General features: G+C 40.1%; 1 protein-coding gene across 1 annotated transcript; it reads right to left on the bottom strand.

The window, feature by feature from the left end:
* Positions 1 to 4,409: 4,409 nt before the first annotated feature.
* Positions 4,410 to 7,339, bottom strand: c4h19orf67 (chromosome 4 C19orf67 homolog). The gene is made up of 7 exons (XM_042484519.1): positions 7,213 to 7,339; positions 6,775 to 6,973; positions 6,555 to 6,693; positions 5,517 to 5,626; positions 5,040 to 5,237; positions 4,766 to 4,912; positions 4,410 to 4,536 (listed from the first exon to the last, which is right to left on the bottom strand). The coding sequence occupies exons 1-7, from the start codon at positions 7,337 to 7,339 to the stop codon at positions 4,410 to 4,412; spliced, it is 1,047 nt and encodes a 348-aa protein (XP_042340453.1).
* Between the last annotated feature and the right edge of the window lie 14,270 nt (positions 7,340 to 21,609).

The raw sequence follows: 21,609 nt of genomic DNA, 5'->3' as shown, positions 1-21,609 counted from the left end.
CATTCACATTCCCCAAATTAACGCATTGTAGAAGCGATCACATGGAGACCAGGCCCTGGGTTTTTAATTTATTTATTTTTAGTTGGCCTTATTTGTGTGTACAGTAATTGCAGACCTATTTAAATCTACCCTTGTCTTTAAAATGTAAGTTTCAATCTTAAAATGAAAACCACTTCCAGGTTGCAAAAACTTCCAAATTTACAAAAAAAACATAATTACCAAGGACACGTCCTCCACGTTTTCAGTAGCATCTGAAAAAAAAAAAAAAAAAGAGTCTGCACTCAGGGCAAGTAAGTGTCCGATGCTGCCAGTGAAGAACCTGCGTCTCATCTCAAGTAGACAAACAAACATGACACCACACCGAAACTCAGCACCTCTCTCAGCCCACACTCGACATCCTACACCACTGCAAACACACACACCTTACACCGACCACAATATCACATTACAGTCCTTTAAAATCACACACCCGAAACCAGGTGATTACTGACTGATCCCATGATGCATCACTGCTACTGACTAACAGGGTTGAAACGGGACACTTTTCATTATGCCAAATCTCTGTGCCATGGGTGGACACATACACACACACAAACAAACAAACAAACAAACAAACAAACAAACACAAACATACACACACACACCGACGGTGCCAAATAGCCTCTATCAATCGAAGGTAACTTGACTGATAGATGTGGTTGTTTAACTTTGTGTTCCTCACCTGCAGACCTTTTCATTGAAGCCATACCTGTTTACACACACACACACACACACACACACACACACACACACACACACACACACACACACACACACACACACACACACATTGTGATCACTTTTCTTTCATATGAGAATACACTGGAGATGTTTTCTACTGAATGGTGATGAAAAACAAAACACTGATTCCCAGATTTGTGAGATTGCACTTCAGTCTTGTATCATTTCAGAATGTTGATGATAGAGGCTCAGACACTGGATGGTTGAATGAAGTCCAACGTACTTTGGTATAATTTATTTGCAAAATGAGGCCTAAAAAATGTATTAACTAACGATGATTGGGATCATCGTATTTTACTTACATGATCTCAGTTCTTCACCAAAGGCCTGTTTGACGTGTAAGCATTTTCCCTTTGAAACACTGGAGTCAGGCACGAATGAGGTTTTAGTCGCTTGCATGCATTTGTGTCAAAATATGATTTATTGGTTAACTTAAATACTGCTGAAGGCTTGTTTTTGCAGAAAATGCCTTTTATGGTCACTTGCTCTGTAGCCACATACTAACATCTTCCATATGTTTAATCTTCCTTAGGTTTTCATGCACATTTTAGATGGTTATTTCAGTCACAGACTACACGGTTATTACACACGGCCTTCTACGCTGACGTAGCACACAGATTTTTACATTAAATGACAGACTGACTCTGGGGTTTTAACCGATACCGCTGTGAAAGTTAGGGGTCGCTTTTTTTTTTGACATGAGGACGAAGGGCTCGATATCAGGTTATTCTGGGTATTAACTGTATATTGTTGTTGATACTGTGATGGGGCATGGTACGAAAGTGTGACATAAATGTTCGTATCTGTGCTGTACGTTGATGTCAGTCTGGATAATGTGGGTTTGTCAGTCAGTGTTAAATGTCAGATTTAAATGTGGGATCATTTTTTTTAGGACAAATTCAGTTTCTTTGAGTGCAAATCTGAATAGAGAGAACTCGGGGTGGAAATCACCAAAGGGTCCACAATACCATATTATCACGATACGTCAGGTACGATACAATATTGTGGGAATTTTAAGCGTTTTTGAGTATTGCGATAAAATGCGATTTATTACCTTTTTTCCAATAGTAGATTATGTCCCCAAGGCAAAAGTTCAATATCTGTTTTACCTAAGAATATAAAGTTTTCAGTCTGTTTTTTTTTTTTCACACTGACCAACACTCATATAAACCGACCGATCCTGCTGACTGTATTTAAGAGAAAAAAAACTGGACTGGAAAGCAGTTGATTTTTTTTTTTTTTAAGTTTAATTCATTTTGCAATATTAATAATTTATATGACAAAATATTGATTCTTGGAGTTTGTGTATCGATAAAATATTGCTAAGCAAAATATTGGGATACGTTGCTATATCGATTTTTTTTTCCCCTACCCCTGAAGAGCACAGAAATACTCAGAGAATATCTGACAGTTTCTCCACTCATTTCCATTTGAGTCAGTTTTTTGTGTTCACTCAGTCCTTGGCTCGCTGCTCTGCTCTCCAGTGTCACTCAGCATAAAAGACTGATTTTAATAACCGAATTGAAAGCAGTGAGCCAATTCTCAATCCGCGTCTAGTGCTTTAAAAGTGACTCGAGACAGATTCTTCCCCACTGTTGATTCCTGCAAAGAAAACTCATCATCATCATCACCTGCTGATTTGTCCGCTCTCTCATCAGAGCCTGCACGTAGCAGCTGAGTAGCAAACGTGTTATCACGCTAATGTTATTCGCTTTCCCGTCCTCCAAGCAGGACGCGTTTCGCTCACTGCGTTTTTGACCAAGCTGGACTTTTTAAATGTGCTTTCTAAACATGTCTGTGTAGTGTTTTTGTAAGCATTTATGTGCATATTGTTGAAAGACTGCTCACTGTAATGAAGGGAAACTCCACTTTACTTTTGTACTTTAGAGATTTAGAAGTATAGTCGCCCTTTAAGAGTCATATATAGATTTTTATTGAATAGAGAATGAAGGATGTTGGTTGTAAATGGTAGATTTTATTCTTTGGTGTAAGTAAATCCCTCTTTTTCATGTCCGGTCGACAGAACTGATGAGCTGAATGATCACAAGGTCAAACTGAACACAGTAGGCTGAACTATGAGTCAACAAATTCCTTTTGCTATGTAGGCTCAAAGTGTTGAAATCTCACACTAAGATATTAATTTATTGAAAATGAAGTGAGGTCTTTGAGAACTACTTTAAATGTCTTGATAAACTTATTGAATGAAGTCAATGGGCGCTCCCGTTTGTGGAGCCCAAACAATGGCAGCTTGTTTTAAAATGTTAAGTTTTTCTTTGTTTATTTGGACTTTCTGAAAGACATAAATCTGTGATTTTGTGTAATCATTTCAATGCAATGTTTCATGTAAATAAAATGTTTTAGTTTTTTTTAGAAAATGATTTTGGACATCTTTACAACACAAAGGCTCTTAAAAATTGTTGTAAAAAGATATAAAACTTAAAATATTTACAATATCTACTAAAATCTTTTTCTAACATTAACACACTGAACAAAATAAAGTGACAATAACTGAGTGCAGCAAATGTCAGAGTTAAACAGACTTGCCAAAGTAAACAGCACGAAACTTATAACTTCACTAAAAACCTTTAGAAACTGTCTTGATTAAAGAGTATTATGAGAACAGAAGCCTCTTCAGCTTTAAAAGTGGAAAAACAAACAGGTCCTGAATGCATCACTCTGGCTGCAATACTACCAAGGCTCGCAGCTTACGGGGATCGCGGGATCGTATTAGGTACTTATCCATAGACAGTGTATTACAATACAGTCAGTCTGCATGCCTCCAATTTGGAGAAGCAGGCTGGAGTCGGACACAGAAGCTCAGCAAAGACTGGCTGAGCAGGAGTCGGCAACAAAATGTATTTTAGCCAAATGAAAAGAAGTCCCACCTTAAAAAAGCAGTTTCAGAGAGCACTATATTGAGTATTTTCACTGCTTTACCTTACTGTTAGACAGCGACTTTTGATGAGGAAAGCAGTTACATCGCCCTCTTTAAAGCCAGACTCCACTGTAAAAAAGCATCACAGAACACAGGCGCTGCTGGTCTACCACTGCCAGGTGTTTTTTGTGTCACTCTGCTGTTTCAAAGGGTCAGTTTAAACTCACAAAAGTCACACAATAACACAAACTCTGTGATCGAAGCAGTGTTCGACCAGCAGCTATGTTCGGCGAGGTAAAATTACTGTTTTTCTCACTGGAGTCTGGTGTCTTTGACGAGAGCATAGACGGGGAACTTAAGCCGTTAACGATTTCCCTGCTCTTTGACGGAAAGGTAAAACTGTGAAAATACTTTGAATATAACATATACTTAAACTTATAGATTTATCAAGGTGGCTATAATAAGTTTTGCTGCTGCCCCCCTCCACAGCAGGACATTGCTTCACTTCTGTGTCCAGTCTGCTTCTCCAAACTGAGGGTGTGCCTACTACCATCTACTGTATGTACTACACTGACTTTGCATAAGTACCCCATACAACCCGACTTGAAAAAAACAACAAAAAAACGAACTATCACTCTAAGAACTAGCATGAGGCTTTATCTTCACCGTCTTGTTTACTCTAAACTGGTCCAGCATCTTTTCGTGTGCTGTTAATTCTTCTCTCCCAGCGATGGATGTCATGCGTACTCGTACATCACGCTGTTGTGTGGTGTGACAGCAGCAGCTGTTGCAGGTAGTCTGAAGCGTTGCAGCTAGACGGCTCATCGCTGCCAAGATACAGCAGCCTGTGATAGTCGGCCCGAGGAACCTCACACAAGATCCTGAAACAAACAGAAACACACCAATATATATGAAATGAATCAGACGACCTCGGGAATGTTTTACAAAAATGATCTGACATTTAATGTGAGTGAATGTCTTGCTTTTGCTAAAATCTACTGGTTGTCTTTTCCAGACATTTAACTCTCCATGAGACGACAGAGCACTGAAAAATCTCTTCCAGTAAAAGCAGCTGCAGAGCAGTGAGTGAAGAAATGTAAATGGCTTCACCAGTCACAGATGTCGTCTGTGTCGGGGTTCACCTGAACCCACTGACCGATGGACCACATCCTCACCACGCTGCCATGAGTGGCGCCCTGGCTATCCCCGACAGCATCTGCGTGTGGGTTAGGAATGTCCTCGTAGCACAGGAAGTAACTGTATGAGACGTGGGTAATGTGATGTGTATTAGCGGTAACATGAGTGTGGCATGTACAGTATGTTGGTATCAGAGGAAAAACTACTAAGAATGTAGAAAGACAAAGTAAATATTTACCACACTCACTGGTCTGTGCTGCCGACTGTTTCTGCCTCACTCTCTTCATCTGTCTGCCTCTCGTGTCCGAGTCTCTCCACGTTCCAGCGCATTCGCTTGTACAGGCCGGTGTCGACCCGCGCCAGGTATGGCGTGGCCTTACAGAAGCGGAACGTGGTCACCCTCAGCTGACCGAGCTGACTCTGACCGATGCAGAAGTGAGACATGCTGGGAATGCAAAGTTAGACATTTAGAGAATATGGACACGAATTGCTCCTCGCAGGGAAATTACGTTGTTTGTTTCCTCTTCTACAACCTTCACTCAGGTTTTACTTGTTAGGGTTTAAAATGAGTAAATGCAAAAAAACTGAAACAGAAACAGATGCCTGGCAAAAAGCTAAAACAACAAGTTGAGTACTGAGTAGAATTCTTGACCTTTGTTCTGAGATTTAAACGGAGGAGTTTTGATGAGTGTTGTTCTGTATATGTGTGTATGTGTGTGTTTACCTGTTGGGATTGGTCTCGTCCAAAGAGAAGACACTGCAGCTGGCGCAGGTCAACACCAGCTGCTCCAACCTGTCGCACAGCTGCTGAGAGAAGTCCAACAGCTGCATGCGCTACACACACACACACACACACACACACACGCAGGAAGTTTAGACTCAACCTGTAGCTATCAAGTTTTTTGACAGCTACAGTGAACACAAATGTCTCATTCTGCGACAGAGGAGTGTTCATATGATTAGGATCGATATTAAAGTGATAAACCAAAGCCTAATTTACCAGTTCCCAGGATGCTACTTTTGAGAGAAAGTGAGTCTTTTGTGCGTGATCAAAGTTAGACATACAAGTTGGCTACAAATATGCACATTTTTCTAAGTGTGTTTCTATTAAAATCTGTAGTTTGAATGTTGTAACCACCATCGTAACAAACAACAAATACCAGCAATCTTTGAGACGGCTGAACTTTTTTTCCCTATCCAATAAAAACATATACAATTAATCTATTTTTTTTAAATATGCAGAATGCTACAGGAATACTTGATTTTAAACACTTCAAATGTTTTAAAGATGGGCTTTTGAATGTGCATTGTTATTTATTTCAGCTTTTAGAAATAAAATCTTAAAGTGAGGATAATTTATTTTAAGTCGTCATTCAAAATCCTCATGACAAACGAGTGCTTACTGAGATGCTAAATAACTCACTCAGATCTGAAATAAATATGTATTTATGTAAGGCATATTGCCTGCAGGTGGCTGATGCATGTGCATATTTTATCACTTAACTTTATATGTGTCTAGTCAAGCAGTTTTACTTTTATGACACTTATATTAATCCAGCAGCAGCATCTTTTTACAGAAAAAGTCATTGTCATTGACAATCTGACTCACTGCTAACAGATTTCATAGAGATTATTTTAGCACTAGAAAAAGTTTTAAAGCTCCACTATTAGTATCAAAACCTGACCAGACAAAACTATCAGCATAGTCGGAAAATGTCTATGAATAAGTTGCGTGAACACCAAATTTTTACATTACATATACCCTTGTGTAGACGTCAAACGGCACAGAGGGGTGCTGGGACAAAGCCCTTGTGGTTTCCAGGTGGTTAAAGAAAGGCTGACAGGTGTACAGGAAACTTTGCACTGCGGCAGCAAGAGCATCGCCCTCTCCGTGACGCTGCCTGCAAAAACAGACAAAGAATCATGAAATAGCAGAAATACCCGAGTATATCAGTGCATTATGGGTAGCCATTGACTTGTACCCTTTGACTACACAGTCGTGTAAGTCATCCGCTTTGCTCAAGAGGAACTGGAGCTGCAGATCCATGGACTGGAGGCTCCTCTCCATCGATTTGACCTCCAGACAGCTGCAGGCCTCACAGTCACACCTGCAGGCCGCAGGATGATCACGAGGGGGCGCCAGAGCGACGGCAGCCAGCAACGACAGCGGCTCCACCGCCTCTGCAGCAATTAATGTATGCAACAGCAACATTAACAGAAGAAGATAATACCTCTTTACTCCCTTATTCCCATTTTAAAACGCGAATAACTAACACGTGGATTTACAGCGGCGGTGCACGAGAGGATCATGTTTATTGGGTTGTTTTAACAGATGAATAAAGGCTGGATATGGTGGTAAAAGGACATACATTTAAAATGCATATCCATGTTTTTATAGTGTGCGGGGGACAGTGTCTGACCTCCTTGTCCGGTGTTTTGAAGACTCTCCGTGATGTCTGTCTCCCTCTCATCGCTCGTGTCCTCCTGTTGTCCTGAGGGTGAGTTTGAGTTGAGCTGGCCCTCAACCTGAACTTTCATATCTGTCATGATTTCTGTTGTTGATAAGTTTCGATTTTTTTAAGAAACCTATTGAAAACAAAACGCCCCGTTAACTTCTTATTATAGAGCTGTCAAACGCTGAATGACCAGCCTGATGTCTCACAACTGTTAGCTAATTATGCCATTATTGCTAGCAAGCTTGCTAACCGTCGCGATACTAGCAATTAGCAAAACATTCAAGTTTTATCAAATAAATGACCTGAGATGCGGAGTGCATACCAGCTAGTTGGGTTTTTCACCGAATTAATTCGCAAGAAAGTTAAATATCTGAGGTCACGCTGCAGTCCGTCTATTATGACGTTTTACGTACAGGTGAGCTAAATTTCACGTTAGCTGCCTGGCTAGAGGTTAAGCTAACTGTTACTTGTTTACGTTATCGACGCTCTCTGTGGTTAAAGCGTGCAGGTGTGAAAGGTCAAAGGTCAATGCGTCTCTGTCATAATAAAAAAAATATATAATAATAATAATAGTGTTAAAATGAAACACTGTTTTAAACGTTTATTCTAATTTGCAGTGTTTCTTTTGAGAGGTGTGTGCAGTACGCTACAAAAAATAATTATACAAATATATATTTTAAGTATAAGACTTTTGACATGAAAGAAATACTAAAACTTAACAAAAATTATAACAATTGACATAAAACCCTTGTTACATTATCATTTTACACTTTTAAATCATATATGTATTGAGAGATAGGATAGTGTTTGTCACTGATTGTACCCACAGCAGCTGAGCAACACTCTAATACTGGAATCAGTACTGATAATAATGGCATTTTGTTCAGTCTGTTTTATTTATGAATATGATTATCTTTGCAAAGGATTTTTTTGGACTCCAGTAAGTGGTTGTCTTTAGTAGCATCCACACATTGAATCAGTTCATGTGGGTAAATCAATATCCTCAAGTGCCATCTTCTTTTCTACTCATTCACAACACAACAAATCCTACTTAGTGTTGACTGTATGTGACTCAGCGCTTTCTATCTTATTGTCAGTTGTAAAAGTACAGATTTCATTCAGATTCTCATTCATTTCCTGTCTATATGGGATATGTAGTGTGTATCCTGGAGCCCTGGGGTTACTCCCTGTCCCTGCATCCCTCCTGTCTTTCTGCTAATTTTCATTATACAAATCAGTTATGAAAATGTGTTCAGCTCAGCTTCTCTATCAAATCTACAAAAGACACTCAGTGTCACCTGTGAGCTTATCTCTCCATCTCTCTTTTCTCTCACGCACCAACACACACAGGCTCTGTGACACATTTCAGACTTGAAACTTGTACTCAAGTCAGACCCAACATCCAGTTTCACTTGTTTTTTTGTTTTTTTTTTAACATATATTTATTGTTTTTGCAATACAGCAACACTCAACAACATCCACAACCATAACACCCAATCAAATGGCAGTAAAAAAAAAATAAATAAAATAAAATAAATAAAAATATATTTGCACACATTGTACACACAAACAACAATCAATTAGTTCAGAAGAGGCAAAAATGAAGAAAAACAAACAAACAAACAAACAAACAACAACAACAAAAAAAAAAACTAAGCAGACCACATAAATATTAATCAGGGTACTGTCTGATGTAGATGCACCAAGGAAATATTAAAGATACATTTATGTAGACAGGCATAATGTTCCACATTTAATAATAATAAAGGAAAGGAAAAAACAAAAACAAAACAAAACACCTTTTCAAATGTCTGTGACATCATGCACTCCTGAGAACCAATGAGGTATTATTCCATTGTCCTATTCTTCCACTGTCTCCTCCATGTCTCCAGCTCTCAAAAGTTCCAAAAACATTTTCCAAATTTCATAAAATTCAGAGGCCTTCTTTCTGATAATATAGGTCAGTTTCTCAAGAGCAAGGGCTGAAGTTAAGTTGTTTAGTCAGTGAGTAAAAGAGGGGCAACCAACATTTTTCCAGTATAGTGCAATACAACGTTTGGCCTGTAGCAAACATAGGTCAACCATTTTTCTTTCTTTACAAGATAGAACACAGTTATCTGGATAGATGCCTAAAATGCATAGCTTAGGACATAGAGGTACAAGGGATGTCGTAATTTGAGAGATATACTTTAAAACGGAGTTCCAGAATTTTTGAATCTCTTCACAATTCCACAAACAGTGATATAGAGTACCTTTATGTTTGTTACAATTATAACATAAATCAGGTATGTTAGGGTCAAATTTATTTAACTGTACAGGAGAGATGTATGTACGCATTATCCAGTTAAATTGTATCATTCTTAATCGAGTGTTGATAGTTTGAGTGTGTATTTTTAAACATATTTTAGTCCATTCACTGCTTGTTATATCTTTTTGTAAGTCTCGTATCCACTCCTGTCTCTTACTGTCAGAGTTTTCTTTATGATTTTCCACTATCATATTATAGAACCAGTTTCACTTGTTTACTCTGTGCTTTGTGCTTGTGCTCCAAGAAAACCTTGTAAAAGTACCACTGTAGGACCAGACTGTCTTAGCATCTGGTTCAGTTTAAAACAAGGAAGAACATAACATAATAACAATAATATAATAAGAATAATGGCAGAATATAAACTTTTAACTTTTGCTATAGCAGCTAAAATATCCATTTGCCAAATATTTGGACTTAAGACCTCCAAAATTAATGATAGTCCCATCAACCTCAGCTGTACTTGAGCATGGCAACATGATAAAGTAAGATGATGATGATGATGATGATGATGTAAACATCATCAAGGGAGAAGAAAGGAGTCTACAGTCCATGAGGTTAGCCTGTGGTGCAAACAGACATAACACCACTGTGCTTTAATCAGATTCTTTATCCATCTATCTATGCTACTTTAAACTTTCACTCCATAACATTTTGGAGGCAGATATTTCTAATTCCTCTACATTGTATTTGATAGTTTTAGCATCTCTTTACTTTGCAGATTTAGATTATTAATACAAAACACAAATCAACTTATAAATTACAATACATTACTACCAGGCGGACTATGAGTAATATTAAAGTTAGCCGCAACATTAAAGTAACATATGCATCAATGAGTCATTAATTATAATCCAATAACACATTTATGGTTAGCAGTAATTATACCATGTGGACAAAACGTAGGGTAAAGAGCATACAAGGCAATTTGAGATGGCCCAAATTGTGTTTAGGAATATATCAATTTATGTTACAGGGCAGTCCGATAATACATTCATTAATTTATCACTGTTATGTTGGTGCTTTTGAGTGTCTGACAGACAACAATAGTTTTAAATATCAGCTCTCATGTCATGTCAGTCCGACGATGCATCACCAATATTTTTGTATAATAACGTCATTTTTCAATTTTTTTTATGAATGGGACATTCTGCACAATGAGTACTTTATCATCCGACACTTTGAGGGACTGTACTTTACTTATCAGAGTCGGGAGCTAACTGGTGTGCTATAAATATTTTTCCTTGAGCCTCCCAGACTGACTTGGGAAAAATACACGTGCCTCCCTCCACTATAAATAAACACATTTCTCTATGAAAAATGGTGTAGGAGATTTAATCAAAAAATAAATTCATTATTTTTTTTCAAGCCCTCTTGGGGAAAGATGGAGATGGACAGAGCACAGGTTTTGGGGTTCTGACGTTATTTAAAAACAATAAAAGAAAAGAAAAAAAGAAACAGAAGATGGGTTAACGTTAAAGAAAGGAAATTACTTGGAAAAAAGTGCTAAAAATATAAACAATTTTGAAACAAAATTTCAAATATATAATTATACTAATTATTTTTTGTTTTGCATATATTTCTCTATTTTTTAAAGATAATAATTTTCTTAATGTACTAATTTCTCGCAATTTAGAAAACACTTCTTGCCAAGTTGCTCATTGTGTTTTCCCGGGTTTTTGAAAGACGGGTATGCTCAGGGTTTAAAAGACTAAATACTCGTAAGAGCTGTTTGAACGCAGCAGAAAAAAAAAGTGACATCGAGCCCGGTTTCAAAGAGTTAACCTAAGTAAAAGGTGTGAACACATCTTCCCCTGAGCAGCTGTCATTACTCCACATGTTCAACAGTTGGCTCATTACAAGTTTCAGTTGACGAGGATCTCCAGCGCGGGTCACGTGACACATCCGGGCGCGCCCCCGCCGCCCAGCCCTGGACCAATGAACGCCCGGGCGGCATTGCCCGAGCGTCGGGAGCGCGCGGCAGGGTCTAACAGTGTACAAGTGGTTTGAGCCGCTCTGCCGTCAGTCAGCCGCTGTTTGACTGTGACGAGATGTTGTCTTCACCCATCCCGTGTACCGTAACGTAACGTCTCTTTTCAGAAATATATTTGTGCGTTTTTGACTCCAGCCAGAGGGGTATTTAACGGACAGAGCAAGCTTTCTATTGTCCCTCTTTTTGGCTGTGTGAGGGGCTCGTGGAGGACTGACAGCGGGCTTTTTGTGTGTGGCATGTGATAGAGACAAGAGACCGAGGCGTGTTCACGTTTCACGGATGTTACCGGGAAAAGAAGAGAGGGAAGAAGAGGATTTATTTCATTTTTTTTTTGTTGCCTGTGGATGCGACTGTATCTCCGCTCGGGTTCAGCAGGACATGACGGAGTAGCGGCGGATTTCATGGGGCTTTTGCTAGCTGTTGAATGGCAACATGAACAATGACTGTTGAGCTTAATAGTTGTGTTTGAATGCTAATGTCGTTTATTTTTAAATTCAGTGCAGACATTGAACGCATTTTTATTTTCGTAAAGTGAGAGCTAACGTTGGTCAAACAGCACGGGGAGGATCAATTCAGGCGCGGCCAGGCAAGCCAACAATGCGGATTACCTCTTGACTGTTTGCCTTTGTGTCAGTACACACTGTTGGTATCAAGTTTGAGATAACAGGAGGACGAATATCCGGCCCCCTTTTTCAGCAGTCGTTCAGTTTATTGTCGAGGAAAGGAGACATTACGCTGTCCTGAGGCACCACATGTGCACAGGTTGTCTGTGAAACTGCAAACTGGCTGACAACAGAGCAACAGGGACAACGATGGCGAACGACTCAGTCCAAGTAAGTTGAAGTAGGAGTTGCTGTAAGTTGCTTGCATTGTCTATTTTAACTTGTCTTTTTTGACCTGCAGCGTTGTTTTCGTGAACGGGATTTTGGGTGGTCCTCTAATTCTTCCTCCAGTCCCTGGTGAATACTTTACACCACTGGTTCCCAACCTTTTTTGGGCTTGTGTCGCCTTAAAATGCAGCTATATCTGTTTGTGATCCCTCATCACATGGCTTTATTTGTGCAGCAGTCCAACCAGCCAGAGAGACTTTTATTGGCTGAAGTGGTGAACGGATTCAGTATTTTAAAGGAAAAGCAAAAGAAAGACAACTATCAGAAATAATACGCAATTATATGTGACTTTCTCCATAAATTGCCTTGTGATCCCTCATGTTTGGGGTCACAGTTCCTACATAAGGGAGCCACTGGTTCAAACCACAAAATGCATAAAGCACTAATCCATTAGGGGACAGTATTTATTAAAATATAAATGCTATATTCTTATAGAAAAAAATACTTAATCATTGACCGATCACTGTTGTTATTGACATGTTACATACACACAGGCCAGACACACACATGCACAAACAGGTTACACATGCATGAAAATGTATGCAAGGCAGTGTGAAAGTGTATGATGTATGGTAGCATAAATGTATAGGTGTACAGTTTTGATGTATTGTTTGATGATTTTATTTTTTCTTTTTATTATGTAAACCTAATATATACAGTTTTATATAGTTATGGTTATATAGTTTATAGTTTTATAGTTTTACATGGAGTCTTTAACTGTAAATTCTGCATTTGATCAGTTGTTAACTGTGAACACGAATATAAACTCATTAAATGTGAGTGTCAGAGCACTTGGCCTACCTACGGACAGGTGCTTGGAGCCGTTGGGGTTCGGGGCCTTGCTCAAGGGCACCTCAACAGTGCCCAGAAGGTGGCACCTCTCCTGCTCCCTGTCCATACTTGGTCCACACTGGGACTTTAAACTGCCACCCACCAGTTCCCTATGGACTGAGCATCGCCCCAAAATTCTACAAAATTACATTACTGTATGGTGGTCAAATAACCTCAATGTGGAGGTTCAAAGAGATGCATTAACAGAACTGCATGTTTATGCAGCTCAAGTTGGTGGAGGAAATGTTCCTGATTTGTGAGGGGGCTGCGATGAGACTTCTCCAGGACCTTTTTGGTCGCTGGGACCCCTTTGTGAAGAACCACTCAGTTGAATTGGAAATGGATAGTTTGTCTCTTGTTAATTATGTATAATGGGGCACTTTCAGGTTTTGGAGAGGCAGGGAGCTCCAGCAGAGTTTAGGCACCTTGGTGTTATACTGCTGTGTGTGCCATGATGTGTGGAGCTTTTTGACCTCAAAGTGTTGTGTGTGTGTGTGTGTGTGGAGAGTAAAGGCAGGTGCACACAGGCAAAATAGTGGTGTTTGTTAAAAAAACAGCCCACGTCACGTGCACCATTTCCAGCTCCCATTAGGCGGTCCTGGTTTCTAAAAGCATCAGTGAGCACGAAGGCTGCTTGCTTTGCTTTTTTACTGGGAATGGTTTTGTGCCGAAGTAAAACAACCACTGTTTCCTGATGTAGCATGCAGCCGATAGGTTAATCTTTGCTTTGCACTTAAGAATGACTCATTTTTCTTAGGAACGCTATCAAGAAAAACATCGAGATTTATTTTGAAATTCTTATGCTAGAAAGGATGAGGAATCTGATGATGGAATTCATACCACTGAACGTAATGAGCTCTTGTTCCAGTGGAGCTTCACTGTGACATTTAAGTCTTAGCGAGTGTCGTGTATCAGTTGCCCTGCAGAAGTATAAAGTTTAGAAATACAGGTGCGAGTGCTGCCATGCGGGTGTGGGTGTAAATGCGCTACCTGTTTATTCTGCAGGTCTTTTTTTGCAGTTTAGGAAGTCTGATGTCAGTCGATTGAGAATGAACTACAGGCAGTGAGACATGAGACATAAGTTAGCATTTATATACGCACCATAATTCAAAGTAGCCAAGTGAGAGACAGACAGGTGCACGTGAAAATGCAGAAGTGGTAAAGTAGTGGGAATCAATCTGATTATGAACACATGAGTTAAAAAAGGGCTGTGTTTTTAATGTCCCTTAAAAGTTTACATTTACAACCAGTGATCCTCTTATTGTGTATTTGTGCATGTGGGTGTGAGAGACAGAGTCCCTGACGTCATAAAATGCTGACTAGACACTAGCAGTCCTTGTTTGTCCACCTCTCTTTCATCAACCATATTTGGCCTTTTCCTCATTTCATCATCAGTGAGCGAGGTGTGCCGTTTATCAGTTATTATTCGGTTTTAATTCATTATGTTTTATATAGGTTTACATCACTATTCAATTTCTCACAGGATTAAGAGATGATTGGTGACATATTTTTAGTCAACCCGCCGCTCAGTCCACTGTTTATTCATTTTTTAATAGGTGTTTGGGATTCTCGAGACTTATATCGTCAGTGGAAATCGGTCAATAAGCAACAACATTGGTTGTAAATGTGAACTTTTCAGCCGACTATCATTAAAAACAAGACCTTTTTAACCAGCACGTTCAGTCAGCTTGTGGGTATTTGTCTGTACACAGCTTTAGTCTCGTACTAAATCCAGTATCTCATAGTTTACCAAAAGAAAATAGCCAGTTATTTTGGTAAGGGCTGAATCGCTTTTCAAGCAAAAATGTCAAACAATTGATGGTTTACACAGACGGTTTAGACTAATCTGCAGACAAATCTGTAATTTAAAAATATCTTCAGTTGCAGCCTGATAACATTTATCTTTGACATGTCTGTGTACACATGGACAATGTCTCCATTGACTGTTCCTTATCATTTTTTTCTGTCTTTAATTAGCTTCAGGAAGTCATGAACTCCAGCACGTGTCGGTAGTAAAATGAGCCACAGTCTGTGTATAATTGCGTTGCTTAAGTGCAGCGTGTTATCTGAGTCCTTTTAAAAAGCTTTGTGCAGGGTTAGTTTGCCACTTCAACCAGGTTTAATTCCTGCTTCGGTGCCTTAATGTCCCTCGGCTAGACAGCTTAGTTACTGAACAGATGTGAATGTGCCTTTATATTCACCCAGTCAGAAATCCTCATGGAGAACAAGCAGGGTAGAGCAAGAGATGGACGGAGCTTAAAATCTCCCTCTGATCTTTGACGTACTGCAGGAAATGAGACGGTGCTCTGGGTGTCAGTGGCTACTGTGTTGACAACACTGGAAACCATTATTCCCCCTTTGTCCACAGAAGCTTTCTTGCTATTTGAGAGTCAAGAGCAAAGAATTGGTGATCGCACCACTACAAGAGGTCCCCTTTTAATCTGTTTTAAGGACTATAGATGTAGATTCATTCTTTGAAAGGAGCGCAGCCTGTAGTTTTTAAATTGTTTGACTGGAATCAGACTTATTGTTTATATTTTTTCTATTTCACACATGCCTCTTTCTTGTCAAAACCTGGTGCCTTTGTTACCCACAATGCAACGGATGGCCGACAGTTGGGTGAGAGATTCAGTTGTGTCATGCTAGCAGCTAATGTAGCCTTGAGCTGTTAGCCTTAAGCAGAGATCAGGAGCAGCTGCAGAGGTCTGATATACTCACTGTTTCTTTAACTTTTATCTTTAACCAATTTGTTTTTTATTTTCAAAAACTTAGTCTTCTAATCTCTATAAACAGATATCTACATATGTATGCAGGATCTCTAGTCCAGACAAGATTTTGGTATCAGAAGTGTTCAGGTTTCTATTTGTAGGCCGAGTAGTTTTGACCTATCAGGTTTGAGTTGCGGGTAGACAGTCCACGAGATGGAAGGCATTGACCAAAATGCAATCTCGGACCCCACTGGCTATCGTCTGACAATAAGTTAGCTTTTTATTACCTTTTCTGAATTTATCTATCTATATATTTGTTTATAGAGATTTGCCTTGGTGCATGGAGGAGGAAGTTCTGCCCCAGATATCCGCGGCTACACTGGATTAGCTCGAAATTTTGGCCATCGCCTCCAGAAGCTTGTGACGTCACAATTTATCAGACTTAGCAATGCTCCCTTTGGAGCAACAAATGGCTTTATACAACCTTTTTTCACATGAACAGTAGTACTCCCCAAGACCCATAAAGAGACTTAATGTGCAAAAATCAGCAGTTTCCCTTTGAGTTTCCATTATTGTAGATATAAGGCAGACAGTGGAGCTTTACACCCTTCCCATGGTATGCCACTTCTTTGCCCCCCACAGGAAGACAATATTAAACAGCCCCAATAGAAATCCGAACCCAACTGCGTCACACTTCCTGATAAAGGTTAGAGGGGAGACAAGAATGGAATGGGGGGGGGGGGGTTGTGCTGTGTATAGTATACTGCGGGATCTGTGGCGGTTTCTGCTTATTTGACATGTTTTGCACAATCTATGTTTTCTGCTACGACAACTGAGACACACTCCACTGGTTTCATGAAATGTACAAGAGGACAAGTGTTCATGTTCGCAAATGCAGACACTCCCAAACACACAGATATAACAGCTGACACACACACAGGGTCAGACACTCCAGGGAATGCATAGAAGTACTTCCCATAAGCCTTACCATGACGTAAGGAGACAGTTATGTGCATAAAGTAGACTTTTCTCAGCACTGCCCTGTGGCCATGTAGGCAGATAGACTCCACAATAATGCACTAAGGATCAGTTGAGCAACTGGAGAATGCAAAGGAGAGCTAATATTCTCATTCATTTTGATGTCAGACGACACGGTTTAAAACAAACAATGTAGTCTAACAGAACTCCCTATCATATGACACAATCTCTCACATGGATAATGCTACTTTTAGACTTGTAACACATGATTATAAACTCATATTGGCTCTACTGACTGTGTGCTTTATGTTGTCCGACCCTTAAGGGAATTATAGCATTTATAAAACAGTTACCAACACTGTGTGTAATGAATTATTAATCAAAACACATGTGAATGTTTGAATTCTCATGTGATTATGAGCAAAAAGGCTGTTATAGGCTGTACATAGCCCTCGCTGTAGGGAAATCTATGTTCCATCTGAGTGTTGGACACAGTTAGACCACTGTCCTCTGATGGGCTTTATTCAGTGTTACCATATGTTGTTCACATCACAGACGCTCATCTGTGTCCCAGCCAGCAAGCCAGCCAGCCAGTCAGTTTTTCTGCACGGGCTGGTAAGGGACAACATACTGTGGGGCTACCCCGAACACCATTTATGGGGCTTCATAATTACCTGGGAATATTCATAGCTTCCTGACTCGACCCGACTCTCGTGGGACTAAGTGCTGCGGCATGTGTGTGAGAGAGATAGTGATAGAGAGGGCGAAGAGAAGGTGGAAGGTGGACTATTGCATGCAATCTTTCCGTATGTTGGTAATAACTCAAACACCATGGTTCAGCCTGCTCACTAGATGCAAAACTAGCACTTTACCACTGTTGCCAGCGGCGAATAATCATCTGCAATATGTCTCACCTGTTCCTTTTTCTCATCAGACAGCCACTTTAATAGCTTGAAGTGGGGGTCAAAGACTGCACGGAGAACACTGGCCTCATCTGTGTCTGACAGCGGCCACCTCCTTTCAGTTTCCTTCACCGGTTTACTGGTTAAAAAAAACAACAACAAAGCATTGTAACACTGACTTTAGTCAGTTGCAATGGCAACACGTGAAGCCCCAGTAAAATGGATGTGTTCACGATTAAAACAGTTCCTGAATGAACCTTATGGTGTCATTGTCCTGGCCTTAGGCAGTTCTTTTTTTAAGATGGAGTTTCTTGACGCAGTCTGTGCATAAGTTGGTTAGTTAGCTTTGTTACAATCATCTTTCCCTGATTCTTTCATTCTCTCAAGTGAAAAGCAGTTGTGCAGTCCATTGTTAGGTAAGGGGTAATGTACAGCGAGCAGGGTCAGGGTCCTCCATAACTGTGGGGTAGGTTTGCAAAGTATAAGCACTTCCCTTAATTGATTATTGGACAAATTAATGATCGATGAATCGATCCATGTCAATAGCGTGTGCCTTTTTTCCTAAATCAAAGCTCACAGCAACATATTGCATGTACTTTGACAGAAATACATAGTCTGTCAATTAATCAATAACATTTCACATGTTTGAATAAATTCTTAATGACCGATTAATTGTTTTCATTCCTACTATTGGGGCCACCTACTGTACATTATCCTGCTTATTACATTGCTATTTACTATAAAATCAATGGCATTTGTAGCAGTGTAAAAATGTGACGCTCCCCTGAAAAAAGGCAAACATAGCAGTTGTGGCGTTTCTTGTCGTTCCCTATGGTTGGCTCGTCAGTACCACAGTATTGCAATATTGCCGTTATTGCAACAGCTCGAGATCTGTTGTTCAGAAATAACAGACTACGCCATAATATACAGTGAGATTCTACTATTCAACAAAGCCATGTCATAACTGATTAGGGATCGGCTGATATTGTTTGCTCAGGGCTGATACCGATATCATTAGTAGTAATGAGACCGATAACCAATATTTGGAGCTGATATGCATTTACGATAAAACTGAAAATCTTTCTGTCAATATTTACAGTTTGGAATATAACAAACTCAAACTCTAAATTTAGTTTAACCTTTAGCTAATGTTTAATCAGAACTGAAAGTTTCAACATCAAACACAGCAAGTTCACATCATTCTCTTGTCATAAAGTCAAGTGAAAATTTACATTGAAAAAATATAGATAAAAATAGCTCCCTGATGTTTTACAAAGTAAAAGCTCCTCCCATGCCAACACTGATTTCATCTGCGATCATTAAAAAATAAAATGCTAATACAGACAAAATGCCAAATGTTGGCCCAAATAATAGGTCAGGTCAATAATCTGTTGACCCCTATAACTGATTGTAATGTCTTTCTCTAATCATATATATTTGCATTATGCCTAACTTTTTGCACAGTGACTTGGCCATTTTTCAAAAGCACTGCTCTATCTGGATCGTTGCTGCTCTGATTGGAACAGTTCAGAGGGGTAAGGCTTTGCTCGGGCCCGGGGGTGAGGGTTGAGGGTTGAGGGCTGAGGGTTGAGGGAAGGGGAGGTCTAAAGGGCATTATGCTGATGATGAGGCTCTGCAGCCGAAGCAGTACAATAGGTTGTATTGTCTGACACCAGCAGCCCTGATCACATTCAGTTCACTGTGAGTTCATTTTCCTCATCCTGGCTGGAGCATGACCACACAGTTGGTGACCACACCCTTAACCAGCCAGCCAGCCGACCGACCGACCCAGCTGCCCACCCTCAGGCTGAGCCGCCCCGTGTATCAAGTGTGCTTGATGGTGTTTGGGTTGCTTTTGTAAATAGAGGGCTGAGGGTGTTTTTAAGCTGTGTTCATCATAGTGGGCCCCAGCTGCTGACGTTTCTTTACATGGATTTTGCCTTTTTTATCTCTTATTCACATCTCCCTCTGTGCAAACATCCCATAATTCCCATGACCTCATAGCGATGTACCCCTGCATTCCTGCTTCACATGGACCCCTCCTTTTCCCTAGATAGACACACACACACACACACACACACACACACACACACACACACACACACACACACACACAGGCCAGCAAGACTGAGCTCACACACTGTCATGACATCGCCAATCACCCTTGACCAGTGAACCCCACCAGCTCTGTGAGAGCACTGGGAGGACTGGAAAGAGCGGGAGTGGTCAGGAGGATGTGCAGGAGCAAGTAGGTCAGGGTGGGTCACTCAGCCAAAACAGAAATGTAGCAGACGGTTCAGTGCTCCGTTTTTCCACCCTGGCTGTGAGGGAGAATAGTTAACAGATGCTAAAGTTCTGTCCCCTTTTTATGTTGTAGTCTTGTTTCATTATATAACAGCAGTAATTCCTCACTTTCACTCTCACATGGCTTGTCAACACCAGCAGCCTTGCACTGCGACATACCTTGACCCCTGACCCCTCCTCATTATGGCAGTGCCCAAGGCCCCTGGGCCACACGTATCGATCTCAGCCCCGTTGCTCGGCCCTGTCGTGCTGTTTAAACAGCCACTCAGCACAGTGAACTAAAGCTGCTGCAGGATTTTTGCATAAATCGACACCTTAAATTGAGCAAAGTGAAAAGAGTGATTTTTTTCCTTTCTTTAACTAGAAAATTAGACAAACAGGATGAAGAGTTAATGAAATAGTTGTCGTGGTCAATCCCCCAGCAAATAAACAAAATAGTTTAGTCTTCCTGGAAAGACTGTGCACGTAAAAGCCCACATTAGGCTGTCACATTTTTTCAGTTATTGCACCAAAAGTTGAAAGATTATTCTTTTTTTCAGCATTATGTTGTAATCTCTGGGAGGTTCTTACTTTAGGGAAATGAACTCTTCACTTAAAAGGGCAAGTTATTTAAGGATACATAAGCTGATGCAATATTAGGGCGATGGTGACGTTTACTCTAGTAATAATCAGGAACCAGCATGTTATTTACATCTTCTTTTCTTTGCTCTGATTTGATGTGTATGAAACATATGTGCAGGCCCAATAAACTATTTCCCCCCTCATAGCTTAATTTACATTTTTGTCTCCCTCCCACCCTGCCTCCTCTTAAGTGTAACATGTTCTCATCCTTTTGCACACATAATGGTGATTCAGGCATGGTGATTTCCCTCACAGCAGGGGGTCGGCTGGTAAACAGTTCCTGAACAAAAGCAATATCGGCCAACTTAATGGGATAAACTAGGCATGGTTCCCTAGAGCTCAGACTGCAACTAGAAAGCACAATTGCGTACATTTGATCCTCATCAGACAGTCAGAGGGATCCCTCTATATTAAACTTACTAAATGTAGCTCATCAAAATGATTTTAAAAAATTTTTTTTTTGCTTTTTCCCTTTAAATGTGACACCAGTGAACTGCTGGTTTATTCTGCACTTGTTGGTTAAGCTTCATCACTTTACCAACAGATCAACCGTTAATAAACCATCATTTTAGGATTCATTTTCTGCTTTAAAAAAAAAGCTTCATAGCCTTTAAACCGTGTCAGTTAGTGTGTACTGTGGTGGTAAAAGTTCATCTTGCTTGCCATGTTGCCATGGATTCAAAGAGAATTTTAATACATTTTTTCCTTGCTGGTTATACTTGCTTGCTGCATGGTTGCCAAAAGTAGTCTCTAAGTAATATGCCGGCCCTCTGTTCCCAGGTCAAACCAACCTCACCATCAGTTTTACCACAGAAAGCCCCTGGTGGAC

The sequence above is a fragment of the Plectropomus leopardus genome, chromosome 4 (genome assembly GCF_008729295.1).
Source record: "Plectropomus leopardus isolate mb chromosome 4, YSFRI_Pleo_2.0, whole genome shotgun sequence".
Taxonomy (NCBI): Eukaryota; Metazoa; Chordata; class Actinopteri; order Perciformes; family Serranidae; genus Plectropomus; species Plectropomus leopardus.
This window is presented reverse-complemented; position numbering and strand designations above follow the sequence as displayed.

What these genes read in the sequence shown, in the direction of transcription:
- c4h19orf67 (XM_042484519.1), bottom strand. Translation starts at nt 7,339, where the DNA reads ATGACAGATATGAAAGTTCAGGTTGAGGGCCAGCTCAACTCAAACTCA. An exon ending in GACGAGACCAATCCCAACAG is followed by an intron (nt 5,238 to 5,516) that starts GTAAACACACAC and finishes TTGCATTCCCAG; the next exon opens with CATGTCTCACTTCTGCATCG. An exon ending in ACAGTCGGCAGCACAGACCA is followed by an intron (nt 4,913 to 5,039) that starts GTGAGTGTGGTA and finishes CGTCTCATACAG; the next exon opens with TTACTTCCTGTGCTACGAGG.